The sequence below is a fragment of the Mus pahari genome, chromosome 8, assembly GCF_900095145.1.
Source record: "Mus pahari chromosome 8, PAHARI_EIJ_v1.1, whole genome shotgun sequence".
NCBI classification, from domain to species: domain Eukaryota; kingdom Metazoa; phylum Chordata; class Mammalia; order Rodentia; family Muridae; genus Mus; species Mus pahari.
The window spans coordinates 63,849,747-63,866,267 of record NC_034597.1 but is presented as its reverse complement, the minus strand read 5'-3'; the positions used below and the strand labels follow the sequence as shown (position 1 = coordinate 63,866,267).

At 37.0% G+C, this 16,521-nt stretch overlaps 2 protein-coding genes across 2 annotated transcripts in view; one reads left to right on the top strand and one right to left on the bottom strand.

The window, feature by feature from the left end:
* The window catches only part of Rb1 (RB transcriptional corepressor 1), a 129,472-nt gene that overhangs the window by 73,107 nt on the left and 39,844 nt on the right, over positions 1 to 16,521 (top strand). The gene's annotated exons all lie outside the window — the stretch shown is intronic.
* Positions 11,127 to 13,666, bottom strand: Lpar6 (lysophosphatidic acid receptor 6). The gene has a single exon (XM_021203052.2). It carries the CDS (start codon positions 13,014 to 13,016, stop codon positions 11,982 to 11,984), a length of 1,035 nt encoding a protein of 344 aa, XP_021058711.1. The 5' UTR covers positions 13,017 to 13,666; the 3' UTR covers positions 11,127 to 11,981.

Here is a 16,521-nt window from a genome sequence, read left to right as displayed (position 1 = left end):
AAAAAAGAAAGAAAGAAAGAAAGAAAGAAAGAAAAGAAAAAGAAAAAGAAAAAGAAAAAAGAAAAGAAGGAAGGAAGCAAAGAGGGAGGGAGGGAAGGAAGGAAGGAAGGAAGGAAGGAAGGAAGGAAGGAAGGAAGGAAGGAAGGAAGACTGATGGTTCAGCAAGAGTCAAACTAGTGAGTACACATGGATGAGAGAGGGCTTACAGCACACTTGGGAAAGTGCAGCGATCAAGGGTATGAAGGTGGCCCTGACCTAATACCCAGCATTCAGAAGCTGTAGCAATAGTTTGTCTTATGATTTGTTCCTCTTCCCAACGCACCAGAGAGAGTAATTTATCTTTCTCTGTATTTTACTATTACTTATTTCTTGTTTATTGGAGACAGGTGGCCTTGCAGGAGACAGGTAGCTTGTTTAAGATTCCAGAGGCTGGGCATGGTTGCGCACACCTTTAATCCCAGCACTTGGGAGGCAGAGGCAGGCTAATTTCTGAGTTTGAGACCAGCCTGGTCTACAGAGTGAGTTACAGGACAGCCAGGGTTACACAGAGAAACCCTGTCTCAAGATCTCCGAGATTTGCTTGCCTCTGCCTCCCAAATGCTGGGATTAAAGCCACCACCACAACTGCCAGGCCCTCCCTCCCTCCCTTCCTTTCTTCCTTCCCTTTCTTCCCTCTCTTTCTCTTTCTTTCTTGTTGTAAATCTTTTAAAAACATACTTTTTATTAATTGAGATTTTTTACAATGTATTTCTATCATACTTCCATTCCTACCCCACTTCTCCCAGATGTACTCTCCACCTCTTTGCTCTTTCCAAAACTGTCTTCCTACTTATCCTGATCCTCTAAAATAACCCGTTGGGTCTGTTTTATGCTGCCCATGTACTCCTGGGTATGGTACCATCCACTGGACCATGAATAGCCTATCAGAGGCTAAATCCCTGAAGATAGTAGACCCTCCTTTCCCCAGAAGCCATCAACTGTCACTAGCTCCTTACTTAGGGACTCATGAGCCCTTTTCCACTCCATAGAGTAGCAAGATACTTGATGACTAATTTTATATGAACTTATATTCTTAAAGGGCTTTTAGGTAAAATTCTCTATTGGTTGTCTAAGGACAAAGAAAAAATGTACTCATGACTCTAGTTTTCAAGTGAAGAAAGAGACAGTTAATATAAAGAGGAGAATCAGATGTTTTTATTAATCACCTCAGTGTTCTTTTGAGGTCTGGGAATTGCCGCACAAACCACTCAACACAGACCTCAGTCAAACAGGGCTGGTTTATTGATGCACACCCCAAGACTGATCAATCAAGGACAAAGTCTAGACCAGGGAGCTGAACTGCAGTGACAAGGCAGAATCCTATAGAGCTTGAAAGCCTGGAATCCACAAATGTCTGCGTCAAGTTATTCCACCAATCAGGATTTAGGGACAGGGAATTTCCTTAGAAACATGTCTTTGTTGTAAATTATCCTGTTCTCATTGGTTGGGGTATTGAACTGTGATGGGGGACTTGTCTAACACTCATATCTTAACTTGCCAGCCAGCATGTGCATGTCAGTTCTCAAGGAGGTCTTGGAAACTTAAACTTACTCAACCCCCTACTCAAAATGGAAGTTTTGATCCAAATGGCTTCTTATATCAGTGCAGATGTCTCTTATATAGGGGTCCATCCCAGGGCAGCTTACAAAGGCAAGACACCATAAGAGCTCACACACAAATGCAGGAAGTGCTACTGGGTGGGTGGTTCAGATCCAAGCTTATTGTGGCTAACTAGACAAAGCAGTTCTAATTGACTTCTATTGTGATTGGTTTCCAAGAACACCAAAGCAAAACAGAATATACAATCAACTCCGGCATGAGAAAGTTTCCTAGTAATAGCACATGAGTAAGTTACCTTATAACATTAGTAACAGTACAAAATGTCTGGCTAGATAGGCAACAGTTACCTAGGACAGTTACCATTGTCCATCAACAATGTTTGCTTAATGTAGCTGTCATATTAATCCTGAGTCCATGGTAAGTAATCCTACCATTCTCTAAATGTGGGAGCTGGTTCAAGAAGATTATAACACCCAGGCCACCCTGCTGGCATTTGAAACCAGATGAGTTTGCTTCCAAATCCCATGATGACTTCTAGTAAAGTTCTCTGTTGGTCTACCAGGTTATTTCTGTTCAGTCATTCACAGTATTTTTATTGCCATGATGATATATATTTAGAGACATGATGTGACAAAGCACAGTTTATCTACTAAAACCAAAGAGAGTACTAGGGAGAATTAAAATATATAGATATGCAGAAGAAATACAAATAAAGTTGAGGATAGTAGCATAATGAATAATTTCTTATCTAAATAATTATTCATTGAGATGTAAATATTCAGGCACTTCAAAAGAGCTAAAACAGGGGCTCAATTTAATAATTGCCTTCATAATTGCATAAGGTCAATAAAGAAATCATTGTTTATATTTTACACACACACACACACACACACACACACACTCCCCAAGCAGAATACCTGAAGGAGAAAAGATACATGTAAATCAGTAGAAGCCTTCTTACAAGTGCTGTGAAAAGCCTTAAGCCTCTGCTGAAGACCTGACTGTGGTTTTGAACATAAAATCTTCTCCACATCTAACTGTTGCTTAAGTGATTTCTTTTTTTTTTTTTTAAAGATTTATCTATTTATTATATGTAAGTACACTGTAGCTATCTTTAGACACAACAGAAGAGGGCGTTAGATCTCATTATGGATGGTTGTGAACCACCATGTGGTTGCTGGGATTTGAACTCAGGACCTTTGGAAGAGCAGTCAGTGCTCTTAACCGCTGAGCCATCTCTCCAGCCCCTGCTTAAGTGATTTCTAATACTTAATCCTAAGCCTATCCTTTTCTCCATGTGTTTGTTTCCTTTAGCTTTTAAGTCACTAGCACTGAGAAATTGTTGGAGTTCACTGTGGAGAAATCTCTAAAATCTACCTCTTCACCTTGTCCCTTCCCCACCACACCATTCAAATAATATACATTACCCATCCTTTTACTTTGTGCATTGGCTCAAAATGCTAAACAAATTAAATTTTATTTTTAAAAAATCCAAGGCAGGGTGTGGTAGCACACACTAATCTCAGCCCTCAGAAGGCAGGGACAGGCAAAATTTAAGAGTTCAAGACCAGCCTGGTCACCATAGTGAGTTTCAAGCCAACTAGAGTTACATAGTGAGATCCTGTCTCAAAAACTAAACATGAGTCAGCTGATCAGTCAGTCTAGCTTTTTAAGAATAATTGTAATAATGTGTAGAAACTTGGTTAGGGAAGCAGTGCTCATTCCTTTGGAATCTTCTTGATTATCATATATAGACCAGCATCAAAATGACTTCCACTTTTGCATGAAATGTTTAATGTAGGAGCAATGAGAGGGAATATGTATAGGCACTGTAAAAGGGTTCTTATTGTGTTCTTACAGCTGTATTGAAATAGAATCCCATTTTTGTAGGTGAAAAAACCAAAGCACAGAGTAATCAGGAAACACACCTGAGATTCTGGCTGCAGTTTGTCCCCAACTTCTGTGCTGCCTTTTCCATGTGACTAGTTAAATGGTTGTAATTTGGGTCGATGCAGTAGGTTTGCCTCTTAGTCTGTTGCTGTGCTGTTCCCAGCACAGGCACGTGGGCTGTGGTTGCTGGATCTCATTTACTCCTCATAGAAGCCTTGAAGAGTAACACTGCTGTCGCTAGTCTATACCTAAAGAAACCTGAGATTCAGACGTTGTCAGATATCTTGCCTTTGTGTATTTCTAAGTAAATTATGACTCACTATATTGAATTTTCTGCCCTAAAAGTGGAGACACACTAAGCTTCAAGAGCTGTTATGAGGGATAATAATCATTTATGCAAAGGATATTGAGAAACATCCCAGTTAATTGTGATTTCCCTTTTTTGTTCTCTTTCCTCACCTCCACGATGAATTCTTAAGACCAGAGAACTGAGGGCACAGTAGTCTGGGATTGTTCATCTGTATCCCTCCCCTTTTTGAGAACTTTCCCCTTTGCCTCCTCCACCCTGTGACTTTCTCCAAGTAGTAAATATTCAGGAGGGAAAAGGTCTTTGAGTCCCACTTTGTTAGATGTGACCACTCTTGGCTGCTAAGTGGCAGTTGGAGTTTATTATATTGCTTTGCTTATGATTCATGTTAGTAATTACCCCGTGGCAGTGCTAGTTCACCATTCAAGTACAGACAGGACAAGAAACAGCAAATGTAGAAAGGCTAAGAAGTATCTTCTGTCCTTTACCTGTGGAATGGAAGTACACCAGCTCTAATTTAGAAGATGAACAGGGATTGTTGATGTAAGAGAATACAGTCCTGAAATCTCTAGTTTCAGCTTGTGATTTCCTAACTAGTATAGTGAAGATAGAGTTCTAGATGTGCAAGAAAAAGAGAAATGAATGAAATATTCATCTTAACTGGATAGCATCTGGATTTTTCTAGATTTCTCAGCAGAGTAAGATGACTCTGAGTGAAGGGCATAAGAAAGTTGTTCTTAAGTCATCTGAAGCTATTGACGGCACTTTGTAAAACAGCACAGCTTTTCTCTTTCCTAAGCATTTATGCCCCAGTGTTCCCTCTGTGCCAGCACTGTACAGTCACTTCAGAATGTGGGTTGATAGCCCTCTCATGTGTACTTTTTAAACTTACTTTATTGGCTTTTAATATTTTATAATTTTGCTCAAGATCACCAAATATCAAAAGTTGTTAGTTTGTTTTTGATTTTGATCTTTTCCTGTGTTGCTATAAGTGATAGATTTAAAACATATGGGTCAGAGATGTAGGCCAGTGGGTAAAGATACTTCCCTCCAAGCCTGACAGCTTGTGTTCAGTCCCCAGTGCCTCTGACTTCCATAAGTGTACCCTGATGTCTGCATGCTCTCCCTGCTTCCCAACACAATCAAACAAACTTAATTTTAAAAGTTTATTTTTAAAGCAATGTTAATGAAATGTAGAATAGAAATTTTATTTCTAACTCTTCTGGGTTTTTAAGAATTATTATTGCTACATTTTAGGTGACTTTTTTGTTATTTGTTTGTGTATTACCATTCACTACAATATAACAGAGAAGCTAGACATGGTTGTGTATATCTGTAACCTAAGCATTTGGAAAGCAAAGACAGAAGGATATTGAATTCAAGACCAGCCTCTGCTATGTAGAACTCAAGGACTGGATATGTAGTACAAGGTAGAAGGCAGCTTAACATGCCTAGTACCCCAGGTTCCTTTCTTTCAGAAAAAGGAAAACAAAAAACAAGAGAATTTTATATAATAGAATTTCTCTTTAAGATTTTATTATGCTCTTTTATTTCTTTCAAAAACATCTAATAGATAATTGTTTTTAAGTCACTTTTATTTTTGGAATTAAAATGCTTCATCATTTTTATCATTGTGCTCATAGCATATCTTAGGGTAATTTTCCTGGGATTTTTTTCCTTTTCATATTAAGAAATACTAGTTTTTAAATTCATTGTTTTTATTTTGCTTTTGTTTTTTTCTGTAAACGTTGAAATGAGAACAACTGAGAGAAGATTAAGTATAGGAGTCACTGGATTCATTTGTTCCTTAAAATAGCTTTTACATTGTCTTTCCAGATGGGATAGTTGTAGCATTGTGTGTGTGTGGGGGGGCACTACCAGGTTCATTTGAGTTCATACATTTAACAGATAGATCTGAAGCAAACTTTTCCACACTTAAATTCAGATGGAAGGTGACTGATTCAGTGTTTGTGAAAATTGCTGAAGATTGCTTTGACATGCAAATATGTTCTCTCTGCAACCTTCCTTTGCAACCTCCTCCTCCTCCTCCTCTTCCTCCTTCTCTTCTTCTTCCTCCTCTTCCTCCTTCTCTTCCTCTTCTTCCTCTCTTCCTCCTTCTCCTCTGTCTCCTTTTTTTTTTAAAACCAACACTTTGTTGTTGTTGTTGTTTTTCTCTTCAGTAGCTAAAATTTTATTGAATTATGTGTTCTAGTCTCTTTACTCTGAAGAAGTCCTAAAGACCAGCACATAAACTATAGCTCAATTTTGAAACCAGTCGGTTTAGCCACCAGCAGAAATTTCATAAGTGATATTAGTAGCTAAGTGGTATAATTTTTGTGTTACCTAAGCAGCCACTTTTATTTAAATTAACTGCTTGTTCTGTTCATCAGGTACTATAGCTATCCCCTGAGCAGTCTACATTTTTGTCTAGAGTGAATATTTTATATTTTATGCTGATATTACAAAAACGTTTATAAACTTCTTTCTTTCTTTCTTTCTTTCTTTCTTTCTTTCTTTCTTTCTTTCTTTCTTTCTTTCTTTCTTTTTTGGGTTTTTGAGACAGGGTTTCTCTGTGCAGTCCTGGCTGTCCTGGAACTCACTCTGTAGACCAGGCTGGCCTCGAACTCATAAATCCGCCTGCCTCTGCCTCCTAAGTACTGGGATTAAAGGTGTATGTCACCGCTGCCCAGCTCTAAATTTCAAAATACTACAAATATTACAAGTTGAAACCTGTGTCTTTATGTTCTTAAATACATGCTAATACTGAGTGGTAAAATTAGTTGGAGAAATAGCTCTTTTTAAAAATATTATTTTGAAGATTATGTTGTTCAGAATGAAAACATTTATGAAAGAAGCCTTTGTTGTTTTTAGCTGTAGTAAAGGTGTATGACTTCCCATGTGTAACTCAGACTATACAGTGCCTTTCCTCTCTCTCCCATCTCCTCTAATATCCTTCTCTCCCCTTTCTCGTGTTTCTATCCAGCTAACCTTCGTTTATATACTTATTTCTTAAAATGATTTCCCTAGTTCAAACTAACAGACTTCTGAGCACAAACCTTTACTTTCTCTATCCTCAGGACATTGTAGAACAACTCTCACTCAAGGGCTCACATAGACAGGACAAACGCAAGCAGAGCTGACTGTCAAGTGGAAATGTACAAAGAAAATAGAGGGATTGATTCATTTTTGAGGATAAAAACGAAATGAGGGTGTTTTGATGGATATAACGGAACAGATCATAATACAAAGAACACACACAGCAAAGTGCTCTCAGGGAGATGGGAGCTTCAGCCTCTAAGCAAATACAGGAGTTGTCATTGCCAGAATTTTCTAGAGTACCAGCTGGTATGTATCAGAATTATCTGTGAGTCTTATAAAAACACAGGTTACAGATTGTTAGGTACAACCCCAAAGTTTCTGGGTTGGAGTTCAAGAATTTGTGATTCTAACATGTTTGTAGATGATGGTGGTGGTGGTGGTGGTCTGCAAATATGAAGTTCTTGGACCCTTGCCTCAGAGAGCCATGACAGTCTGTCAGGAACTTGCAAGTGTATCTGCTCCTCTGCTGGTAAATCAGAGGTATGCAGTTTGGGTTGAAGCCTAGTATTAATTATTGTGCAGTGCATAATCTATATACATATAAGTAGTTCTAGTCTAACTGTGGGAATTGTCCTCATAAACCTATTGCAAGCTGTGAATATCATCAGTCAAAAATGCCTTTGATGCCATTAACCCAGAGTAACTTGTTGGGCCTGCCATGAAGTGGCTGTCAGGAAGCTTGTGACTCTGTTGCTGCCTTGTACTGAAGAGAGATCATGGAACATATTACTAACTGGGAAAAGATAACAATTCAGTTTGAAGTACAGTTTCCACATAATGTATACTACTTTCATGTTATATTAAAAAGTAAGTGAGCATACTGTAAATCAGGGACCATCTATACATGTCTGAGCAGCCAACCTTCAAATTTTGTATACACATGAACACCCAGGCATGCAGTTTCCTATTGATGTCAAACCGGGAGTCTGAGCAGGAACAGCTACCTTGAGGCTTCTGTAGCGGATCTGAGTGTGCTAGGAGTGCAGAGGTCATTTTTCCTGGGGAGAAAACTACAAGAAACTTCTGTGCTATTGGATTAGGTTACATTACTTCTTATCTTCGTATCAAGGAGTACTTGGTTCATTTTCTCTCTATTCTTCTCTCCAAGAAAGATCAGAGTGTGTGTGTGTGTGTGGGAGGTAATCAAGGAAAGAATATAATAATAATAAATAACAATAATGGAGGAAATTTTCTACATCTATTGATAACATAGAGGTTTCACTCAGAAAAGACCCACTTGGTATGCTAAGCGTGATGAGTATACATTTGGTCATATCAGAGTTAAGGAGAAGGTTAAAATAATTTATGGAGAATAAAATGTGAATCATCATTGCAGTTGTCATCAAGAACACTGAATATTTGATATTTGACAGTCCAGTATTCTTTATCTGTGTGTGTGAGAGAGAGACAGAGACAGAGACACTAGGGTATTTATTAGAACCACATGAATTAATACTCAGTGTAGGTACTACTCAAATAGATAAGGGGAGGCATTTTTCTGGAGTTAACTAACAATTTTTTAAATAATTGGTCTGTTGTCATAATTTTTCTTTTATTTAAAAAAAGTTAGGGCCTGGAAAGAAGGCTCAGAGGTTAAGAGAACACACTGCTTTTCCAGAGAACCCAAGGTCAGTTCACAGTATCCATGGTGGGTGCTTAGAATCACCTGTAACTGCAGCTTTAGGGGATCTAAAATACGTGCACACACATGCACACGCACACACATACAGAGTTAACAATACTAAAAATCCATCTTTGAAAAATAACAGATGAGCTAGGCATGGTGGCACATGCCTTTAATCCCAGCACTTGGGAGGCAGAGGCAGGTGGATTTCTGAGTTCGAGACCAGCCTGGTCTACAGAGTGAAAAGAAAAATAGCAGATGAGTAAAAATGGTAAGATAAAATGAAAATTTGAGAGTTCATTCTTGTATGAATATAAGTTGTCTCTAGAAAATATTGCTGGTTGAGCCATATTGTCAATCACCACGTAATTGTCAATTCAAATATGTTCTATACTCATAAGTTTCTTGATTATTCTCCTTGAATTTTGAACATTTCACAAGTCATGTTAGGGTAATTCAGTTTTCAGGCTAGTTCAAAAGAACTTTTTAAAAACAGGCTATTTTATGATTACTTTGAAATGTCCTTGTGTAAGCACTTTTTATAACATGGTTACCATTGAACAACTAAATTTATAGTGAAAAATAGTGGGTCTTATCTTCCTGCCATCTGGAGTTGGATGGCCTATAAGCATTAAAGAGGTTTGGTTGCTGAGAAACTAGCAAAGATTCTTCTAGGCATTAAAAATTTAATAAATGTCAAAAGATAAAGTTCATTAGGGTTCTACTGCATATAACCAAATGAATTTTCTGTAGCTCTTTCATCCACAAATTAGTCTCTCTGCATTGGAAGTATGAACTCTGCTTCATTTTCTGTTTTATGTTTCCTGGCTGAGTAGCCAATTTCTTTAATGATCAGTACTTATAATTAGGATTTATACTTCAAATTTATTGTTACTATTTTGAATGTAATTATTAAGCCTTGTTCAGAATTTTGATAGTATCTTGATTTTCTTTATTTTTTTCTGTGGAAAGGCAATAACTGCATATATATTAGGTTTGGAGTCAGTTTTTAGGATGCCATAAAGCTTTCTTCCATGACAGTACCCTGATCTGCCTTTCTTTGAAGAAAGGCGGTGTGAAAGGAAGGCTTCTCTTATCTGTCCCTTTATGAAGATGTTGAAAACTGTTTGGGGAAGAGCAGGAATGGCAGGATTGATACTGTCATTTTAAAGTAATAAAAAGTTAGAGTCTCGGTGTTTTCATATATGTTTGTGAGTGAAGGGGAAATAGAAAACCCTAAAATATATAATTTACCTTACATTTCGTCATTCAAAAAGGAAAATAACACAAATTTTATTGTGATACTCTTTTGTCTAGATAGGTAAGATTTACCCAGTATTTTAAATTTCTTTTTCGGTAGTGTTGGTATTAAACCTAGGGTCTTTACATATAGGTAAGCTCTGTACACTGGCTGTATCACCTGCCCTTAGTATTTGATCCAGATGAGAAAATTACAACTTTTTAATTTGTTGTGACACTTGTTAAGAATCTTATAAAAGTTGCCCAGTGGTGGTGCATACCTTTGATCCCAGCACCCAGGAGGCAGAGGCAGGTAGATCTCTTGAGTTCAAGGACAGCCTGATCTACAGAGCAAGTTCCAGGGCAGCAAAGACTACACAAAGAAACCCTGTCTTGAAAAAACAAAAAAATAAAAGAATTTTACAAAACTTTTGACTCATGTATGTTGTTCAGACAAGGACAATAAGAACTTCTCCACTGAGTCTAGTAGTAACAGTTATTTGATGACTGTCTTTCTAGTATTTTAAAATAAGACACTTGCCTTGAGATTCCCCCTTAGGGTTTTCTCATGAACCCTGCGCATAGAAAGTTCAGAGAAATGCAGAACTCCATGATCTTTTCCTCTTGAAAAGATCCTCTTGACTGCTCGCTGCTTTTCAACTCTACAGTGTATATCCAAGACTGCTAAATGCATTTCATTCTTTTGGGGTGATATCAAGTACAGGAACCTATAGGGCAACTGAAGTAAACTTCACGGTGTGGGTATGTGTGTGTGCGCATGCGTGTATATGTATATGTGTGTGTGTGTGTAGCATATATATCTCTTAGGATATGCTTATTTTTTCATTAGTTTGTTTTTTGTTACAGGTTTGTTTTCTTTTCGTTTTACCTATAAAAAAAATGGGTATTTAAAGAAAACATCCATGTGTGTGCTATTTATTACAAAAAGACTTATTTAAGATAGAAAATGATTATGTTTTTGTCAAAAATCATTGCAGCCAAAACTCAGAAAAAAGTAAATTTATGTATTATAAAATATATGTTCATACTGTATTCAGACTTGAAAGATTAACTTGTTTTACCATGCAGGCTAACTCAGAATTCAACTGTTTATCATTTTTCTAAAATTAAAACTTTGCAAAATGCCTTAAATTAGAAGATATGTTGGAAAATGAAAGTTTTGATGTAGCTGGTAATTTTCTGTCTCAAAGCCATGCCTTTGTCTGTTTTGTATAATGAAAATATAATTGTGCTTAGTAATTTGTTCTTCTAGATTTGTTGCTATGTAAAGAACTATGTCTTTACTTAATATGTTTAACATTTTAACAGTTTGTTTTTTTCACTTAAAACAACATTTTCAGTCACTTTGTAGTTGACCTAAAGTAAGAGAGGAAAAGAAGTTAAAAAAAAAAATCTTGGCTATGCATCACATTCTAAAAACTCATGCACTTCACTGTCCTGGTAATTTCTAGACCAACATTATTGAAAATACAAGGTTTTTGTTGTACTTTCAAAATGAACATCTGGCAACAGTTTACTTTTTAAAATAATTTACCTAGCAAGATAACATTTTATTAGTTTCCTTATGTTAAGTTTTTATATTATATATCATTTTGAAATTGGGTGTTGCAGCCAGAATATAAATCAAAATAGTAATTTCAAAATATACTATATAGTTAGACACCTTTTTTTTTTTTCTTTTTTATGAATTGCCTATAAAGATAAAATGTCATGCAGATAACTGCAGTAGTCTCTTGGAGGAAATGCTCTAAAAATGTTTGACTATTTCAAATTGGTTTTCTTCATTGTTTAGAGTTTAAGGCGTGATAAGTACTTTTAATCTAAATTAAAATATAAGTGAAATATACTTAGTAAACTATTACTTAAACAACATCTGGGTTCAGTATAAACCATTTAACAGATTTTTGATTAAATCATTTCATGATATACAAAATTTTAAAAGTACAGATATCACATTATTTAAATCATAATTGCTTTTAGACCTTAACTTTATGGAGTTTTTTTTTTAATGAGGAAAGAACACGTTAAAGTGGTTCAAGAAAATAAAATGGCATGCATACAAGAATAGAATATATTTTAATGTTTAACACATCAGACACAAACTTTCTTTAAAAACATTTTCTGTTGGAGCTAGAGAGATAGTTCCCAAGAACAGTTTTCACAGTTGAACACGGAGCAGTCCCAGTGGCTTAGTCAGGCAGCTTATATTGAAGATTCATTATCAAATATCTTATTTTTTAAGGTCTGTAGGTTGTGTTGGATAAAATTCTCGGTGCCCTGAGCTTCAGAGAACCTGGAGTCACTTCTTCTAACCGACCAGTTTTTCATTTTTATTGAGTTCTGAATTGTGTCTGAAGTAAAGTAGTAAACAATAGGGTCAAAGCAACAGTTGGAGACTGCAATGCAGAGAGTGATCGGGTACATGGTCCTCACTGCCGCCACCACAGAGCAGTTAACAAAGGTCTGCGTCCTCATGAGCGAGTACAAAATGAGGTTGATGTTGTAGGGCACAAAACAGAAACAGAAGATAACCAAGTGGACAAAAATCATTTTTAAAACCTTAGTTTTGTTCATTTTGCTTCTACTTAATGTAACAGGTTTATTTAAAGTTCTTAGCACCATACTAGAACAAGTTACGTTCAAAATGAGGGGGATAAAAAAGCCCACTATTTCAATGAAAATCACAATCCTGGAGAGATAAGTTTTCCATGTGGCTGCTGGAAAGTTCTCAAAGCAGGCTTCTGAGGTATTGTTCCCCTGAGAGTGGGTCGACTGAAAGAAAACTGCAGGCGCACTTCCTCCCATCACCGTGAACCACACAGCAATGCAAACGATCTTTGCATTTCGTTTAGTTCTTAAAGTCTTTGACTTAAATGGGTAGACAATTGCCAGAAATCGATCTACACTGATACAGGTTAAGAACAGAATGCTTCCATACATATTGGTGTAAAACAGCATTACTGAAATCTTACAGAGCAGATCTCCAAATGGCCAATTCCGTGTTGCAAAGTAAAAAATCCGAAATGGCAAAGTAAAGACGAAAAGTAAATCTGACATTGCCAGGTTAATCATGTACGTTGTAGTTTCATTTCTCACTTTGAGGGCACAGATGAAAATGTATATCGCAACACAGTTGGATATCAGCCCAAGCACAAACACCATGCTGAACATGCACCCATACAAAGTGTACTTAAAGGAGTCGTCATAAGGGCAGTGGGAGCCGTTGTAGCTTACCATTGTCAGGCAGTACAGTTTACAGGAGTCCTTTTGTCTGCAGCGCTTGCTTGATCGATCGCCTTTGGTATTCAGATGTGGTCACAGCAGCAGTCAATTTATTTGCAAATTATTTGTTTCTTTTCCTGTTCGTATAAGTACTTTCTTCTCTTAACTCTTCAAAGGAAACATGAAATGTGTTCCTTAAAAGTTTCTAGATTATTCAGGAAAATAGTCTGATTTTCTGGACTAGAAAATCCATGAGTCCGGAGTTTAGTTAACTGACAGAAAATGCAGTCAAGGAAGCCAACCCATAAAGCTGCAAGTGTAAGGAAAAATCGTTCCAAGGTGAACAAGACCAGTCCCCAAGTAAACTTGTACTTCAGCCGTCAAGGTAAATAGTCCAAAATTAAAATGACTTTACTTTCAGAATGTTTAGCTGTAAATTACCAATCTTCAGTCACAAACTCTCGCCGTCCGTCCTTCCGTCGTCCTCGGGTACTTCTTCCTTCTTTTTATTCTCAGACTTCGTATTTCTACATTGATTCCAGATGGCGATAGGCAGTCGTTTAAAGGATCCCAGATAAATTCCTAAGCATGTTAGCTCTTGCTGAATGGAGGCCTTTCGGAGGCTGCCAGCTGTATTGTGAGATGGGCTGTCTCTGAAGTGAGCAAGAAAGGCTTCCCAGATTTGTAATATGACATCACAGGAAGAAGAGGCTGGGTTTGAACAAAGGAAGGCTTCAACCCAGTTGTTTGCAGTTCCTTTAATCTGATAATGTGTCTGCTGGGAATGTACCTAGGAGGCTTGCAAATGGTCACTGGCTGTCCAGCTGAGTTGGGCATTAACTCTTTTTATGCCAAAATGCTTTCAGGGATTCTGACAACTCCAAAGTGGTTTGATTTGCTTTCGTTAGTAATAACTAAGAGAAAGAAAGAAACATAAGGCCGACTCTCTTCTATTCTCTTGTAGTTGGGATACTGCCTTCTTTTTTGGGGGGGCGGGGGGGAAGAGACTGCCTTCTTTCAAGAAATAGAATACAGATGGGTGTGTATTTATAAATCGAAATGTTCAGCAATATGAGTGGACACGTTAAAGAACTGTTTATGACTGAAGACAGAACCTGAAGAGTTTATATAAAGGCTTTGACTGAGGCAGGCAGTCCTGCTACTCTTAGTACCTGTTTTGTTTTGTTTTTTAAATTACTCTCCAACATTTAACTTAATTGGCATGATTGTGGGTAGCTTTAATCCTGGATCTCTTTAGTTTTTGATAAATAATGTTCTAACATTTTTCTTTGAAACAAAAGACTACATTAAGTATGTTTATTTTTTTCCTGGAGGATTATAGCTCAGTAGTGACAACAGTACCCCAAAACTTTTGCTTTTTAGTGCAGTATCAGTCTTTTTGCCCACAACTTAATATAAACATAATAGAAAAGTGTGCTTGGTAAAACGGGCTTCCCCCTTCTGAATTAATTGAAATAACTTACAGTAGAGAATCACAGTTCTACTGCTTGCCTAAATGTAGGTCCATGATTTTATTCTCCTTTCCTCCGTCTCTCCCTTCAGTTTCTTTCTCTTTTTTTAAACTTTATTTAATGTATGAGTGCTCTGCTGCATATACATCCGCCTGCCTGAAGAGGGCATCGTGTACCCCTATAGATGGTTGTGAGCCACCATGTGGTTGCCAGGAATTGAACTCATGACCTCTGGAAGAGTAGCCTGTGCTCTTAATCTCTGAGCCATCTCAACAGCCCTCCCTTTAGTTTCTTTTACATGCTGGCTGTGTGTTGGGATATATTCCAGATCTTACTTTCATCTCTAAATTTGGGACTGAAATTCTTCATTTGGTCAGTGAAGGCATTTAAGAGCAAGTTTCTCTATAGAACCCTTAGTTTAAGTATTAAGCTGTATACTTAAGTACATGTATCATGTGCTCTATACTTTTTAAGTTTGATTACTTTAATGCTCATCAACTTTTGATGGTGAATTATAATCTTTTTATTGTTTTGATTAGGAAGTCATCTATGATCAAATAATACAGTATTACAGGCAGTAAAGATTGAGGGTCTGAATTTATTGCTTTGGTTTTGGTGTGGAAAACAGACGCATATGTGTTCCTATTGGAAGATGGGAACTTTGAGTGCAGTAATGAACAAAGGAATACTTAATAACATTTTCTTCTCCATGAAGAAACTTTTCTGTTAATAGTTATTTTAGGAAAAATATAAAATTTGAATGATCCACTTTTAAGTTTCCTTATTGTCATTTTAAAAAAAGATTTATTATGTATACAGTGTTTTGCTTGCATGTACACCTACAGTTCAGAAGAGGGCACCAGATCTCACTATAGATGGTTATGAGCACTATATGGTTGCTGGGAACAAAACTCAGGACCTCTGGGAAAACAGCCAATGCGCTTAACCTCTGAGCCATCTCTCCAGCCCCCTTATTGTCATTTTTACAAAATATATATAGTTGTATGTCCTGGTACTGTCCATGTTTACTTTCATTTTGAAAACATGCATGAATGTGATATACATGCATATATGCAGGCCAGCACTTATACACATAAAAATAAATAAATAGATCTTTAAAATAAATAAGTAAAATATACTGTCAGCTGATTTTTAGGATGTTGTGATTGTAGATTATACCTTAGTGAAAAAGAGTTTTAAAGGAAAGTCTGTCTAAAAGGGTTACTAATTTGCTGGGCATGGTAGTACATGCCTTTAATCCTTGTACCTAGGTGGGCATGCTGGAAAGATATCTTAGCAGTTCGGAGTACTTCCTGTTCTTTCAAAGGACCCAGGTTTGATTGTCAGCACCCACATGGCAGCTCAGTACTGTCTGTAACTCCACTCCCAGGATATCTAACACCCATGTCTGACTCTGCAGGTACTGCATGCACTTAGTGCACAGACATACAAGAAGGCAAATACTCATACACAGGAAAAAAAAAACTTTATAAAAGAGTTAGTGCTTTAAGATCTGCAGGCTGGAATGTCACTCAGTGTTGGAGCTCCACCCTCAGCAGGCAGGAGGCCCTGTGCTCAGTCTCCAGCAAATGATTAAATGAAACTCTGAGAAGTGTAAGCAACGCCATTCTAAACAAATCCATCCTAAAAATGATTCAATTTAGATGCAATAAATGTTAACTAAAATAAAATCTTAATAATTTATACAGTGGTAAAATAAAACCATATGGTAGTCTGAGACACAAAGGAAGGTTTGTGATGACAAGAATCTGATACATTTTATTTTAAAAATGTTTATGTGTTGCCTCTATGTAATAAGAGTATCCAGTAAAGTCTCCTTCTCTGAAATTCACTGTGGATCTTCACATGTGTATTCCTATTGACAAAAATACTTAGTTACAAAAGGACATTTCTTGTTAGCTTTGTTTTAGGAAAAGCATTCCCTGTACTGTTCTTATAAGAATTTAGGGTGGGATTCGGGAGTCCATCCCATCATCAGCCACCAAACCTAGATACTAATGCTCATGTCAGCAAGATTCTGCTGAAGG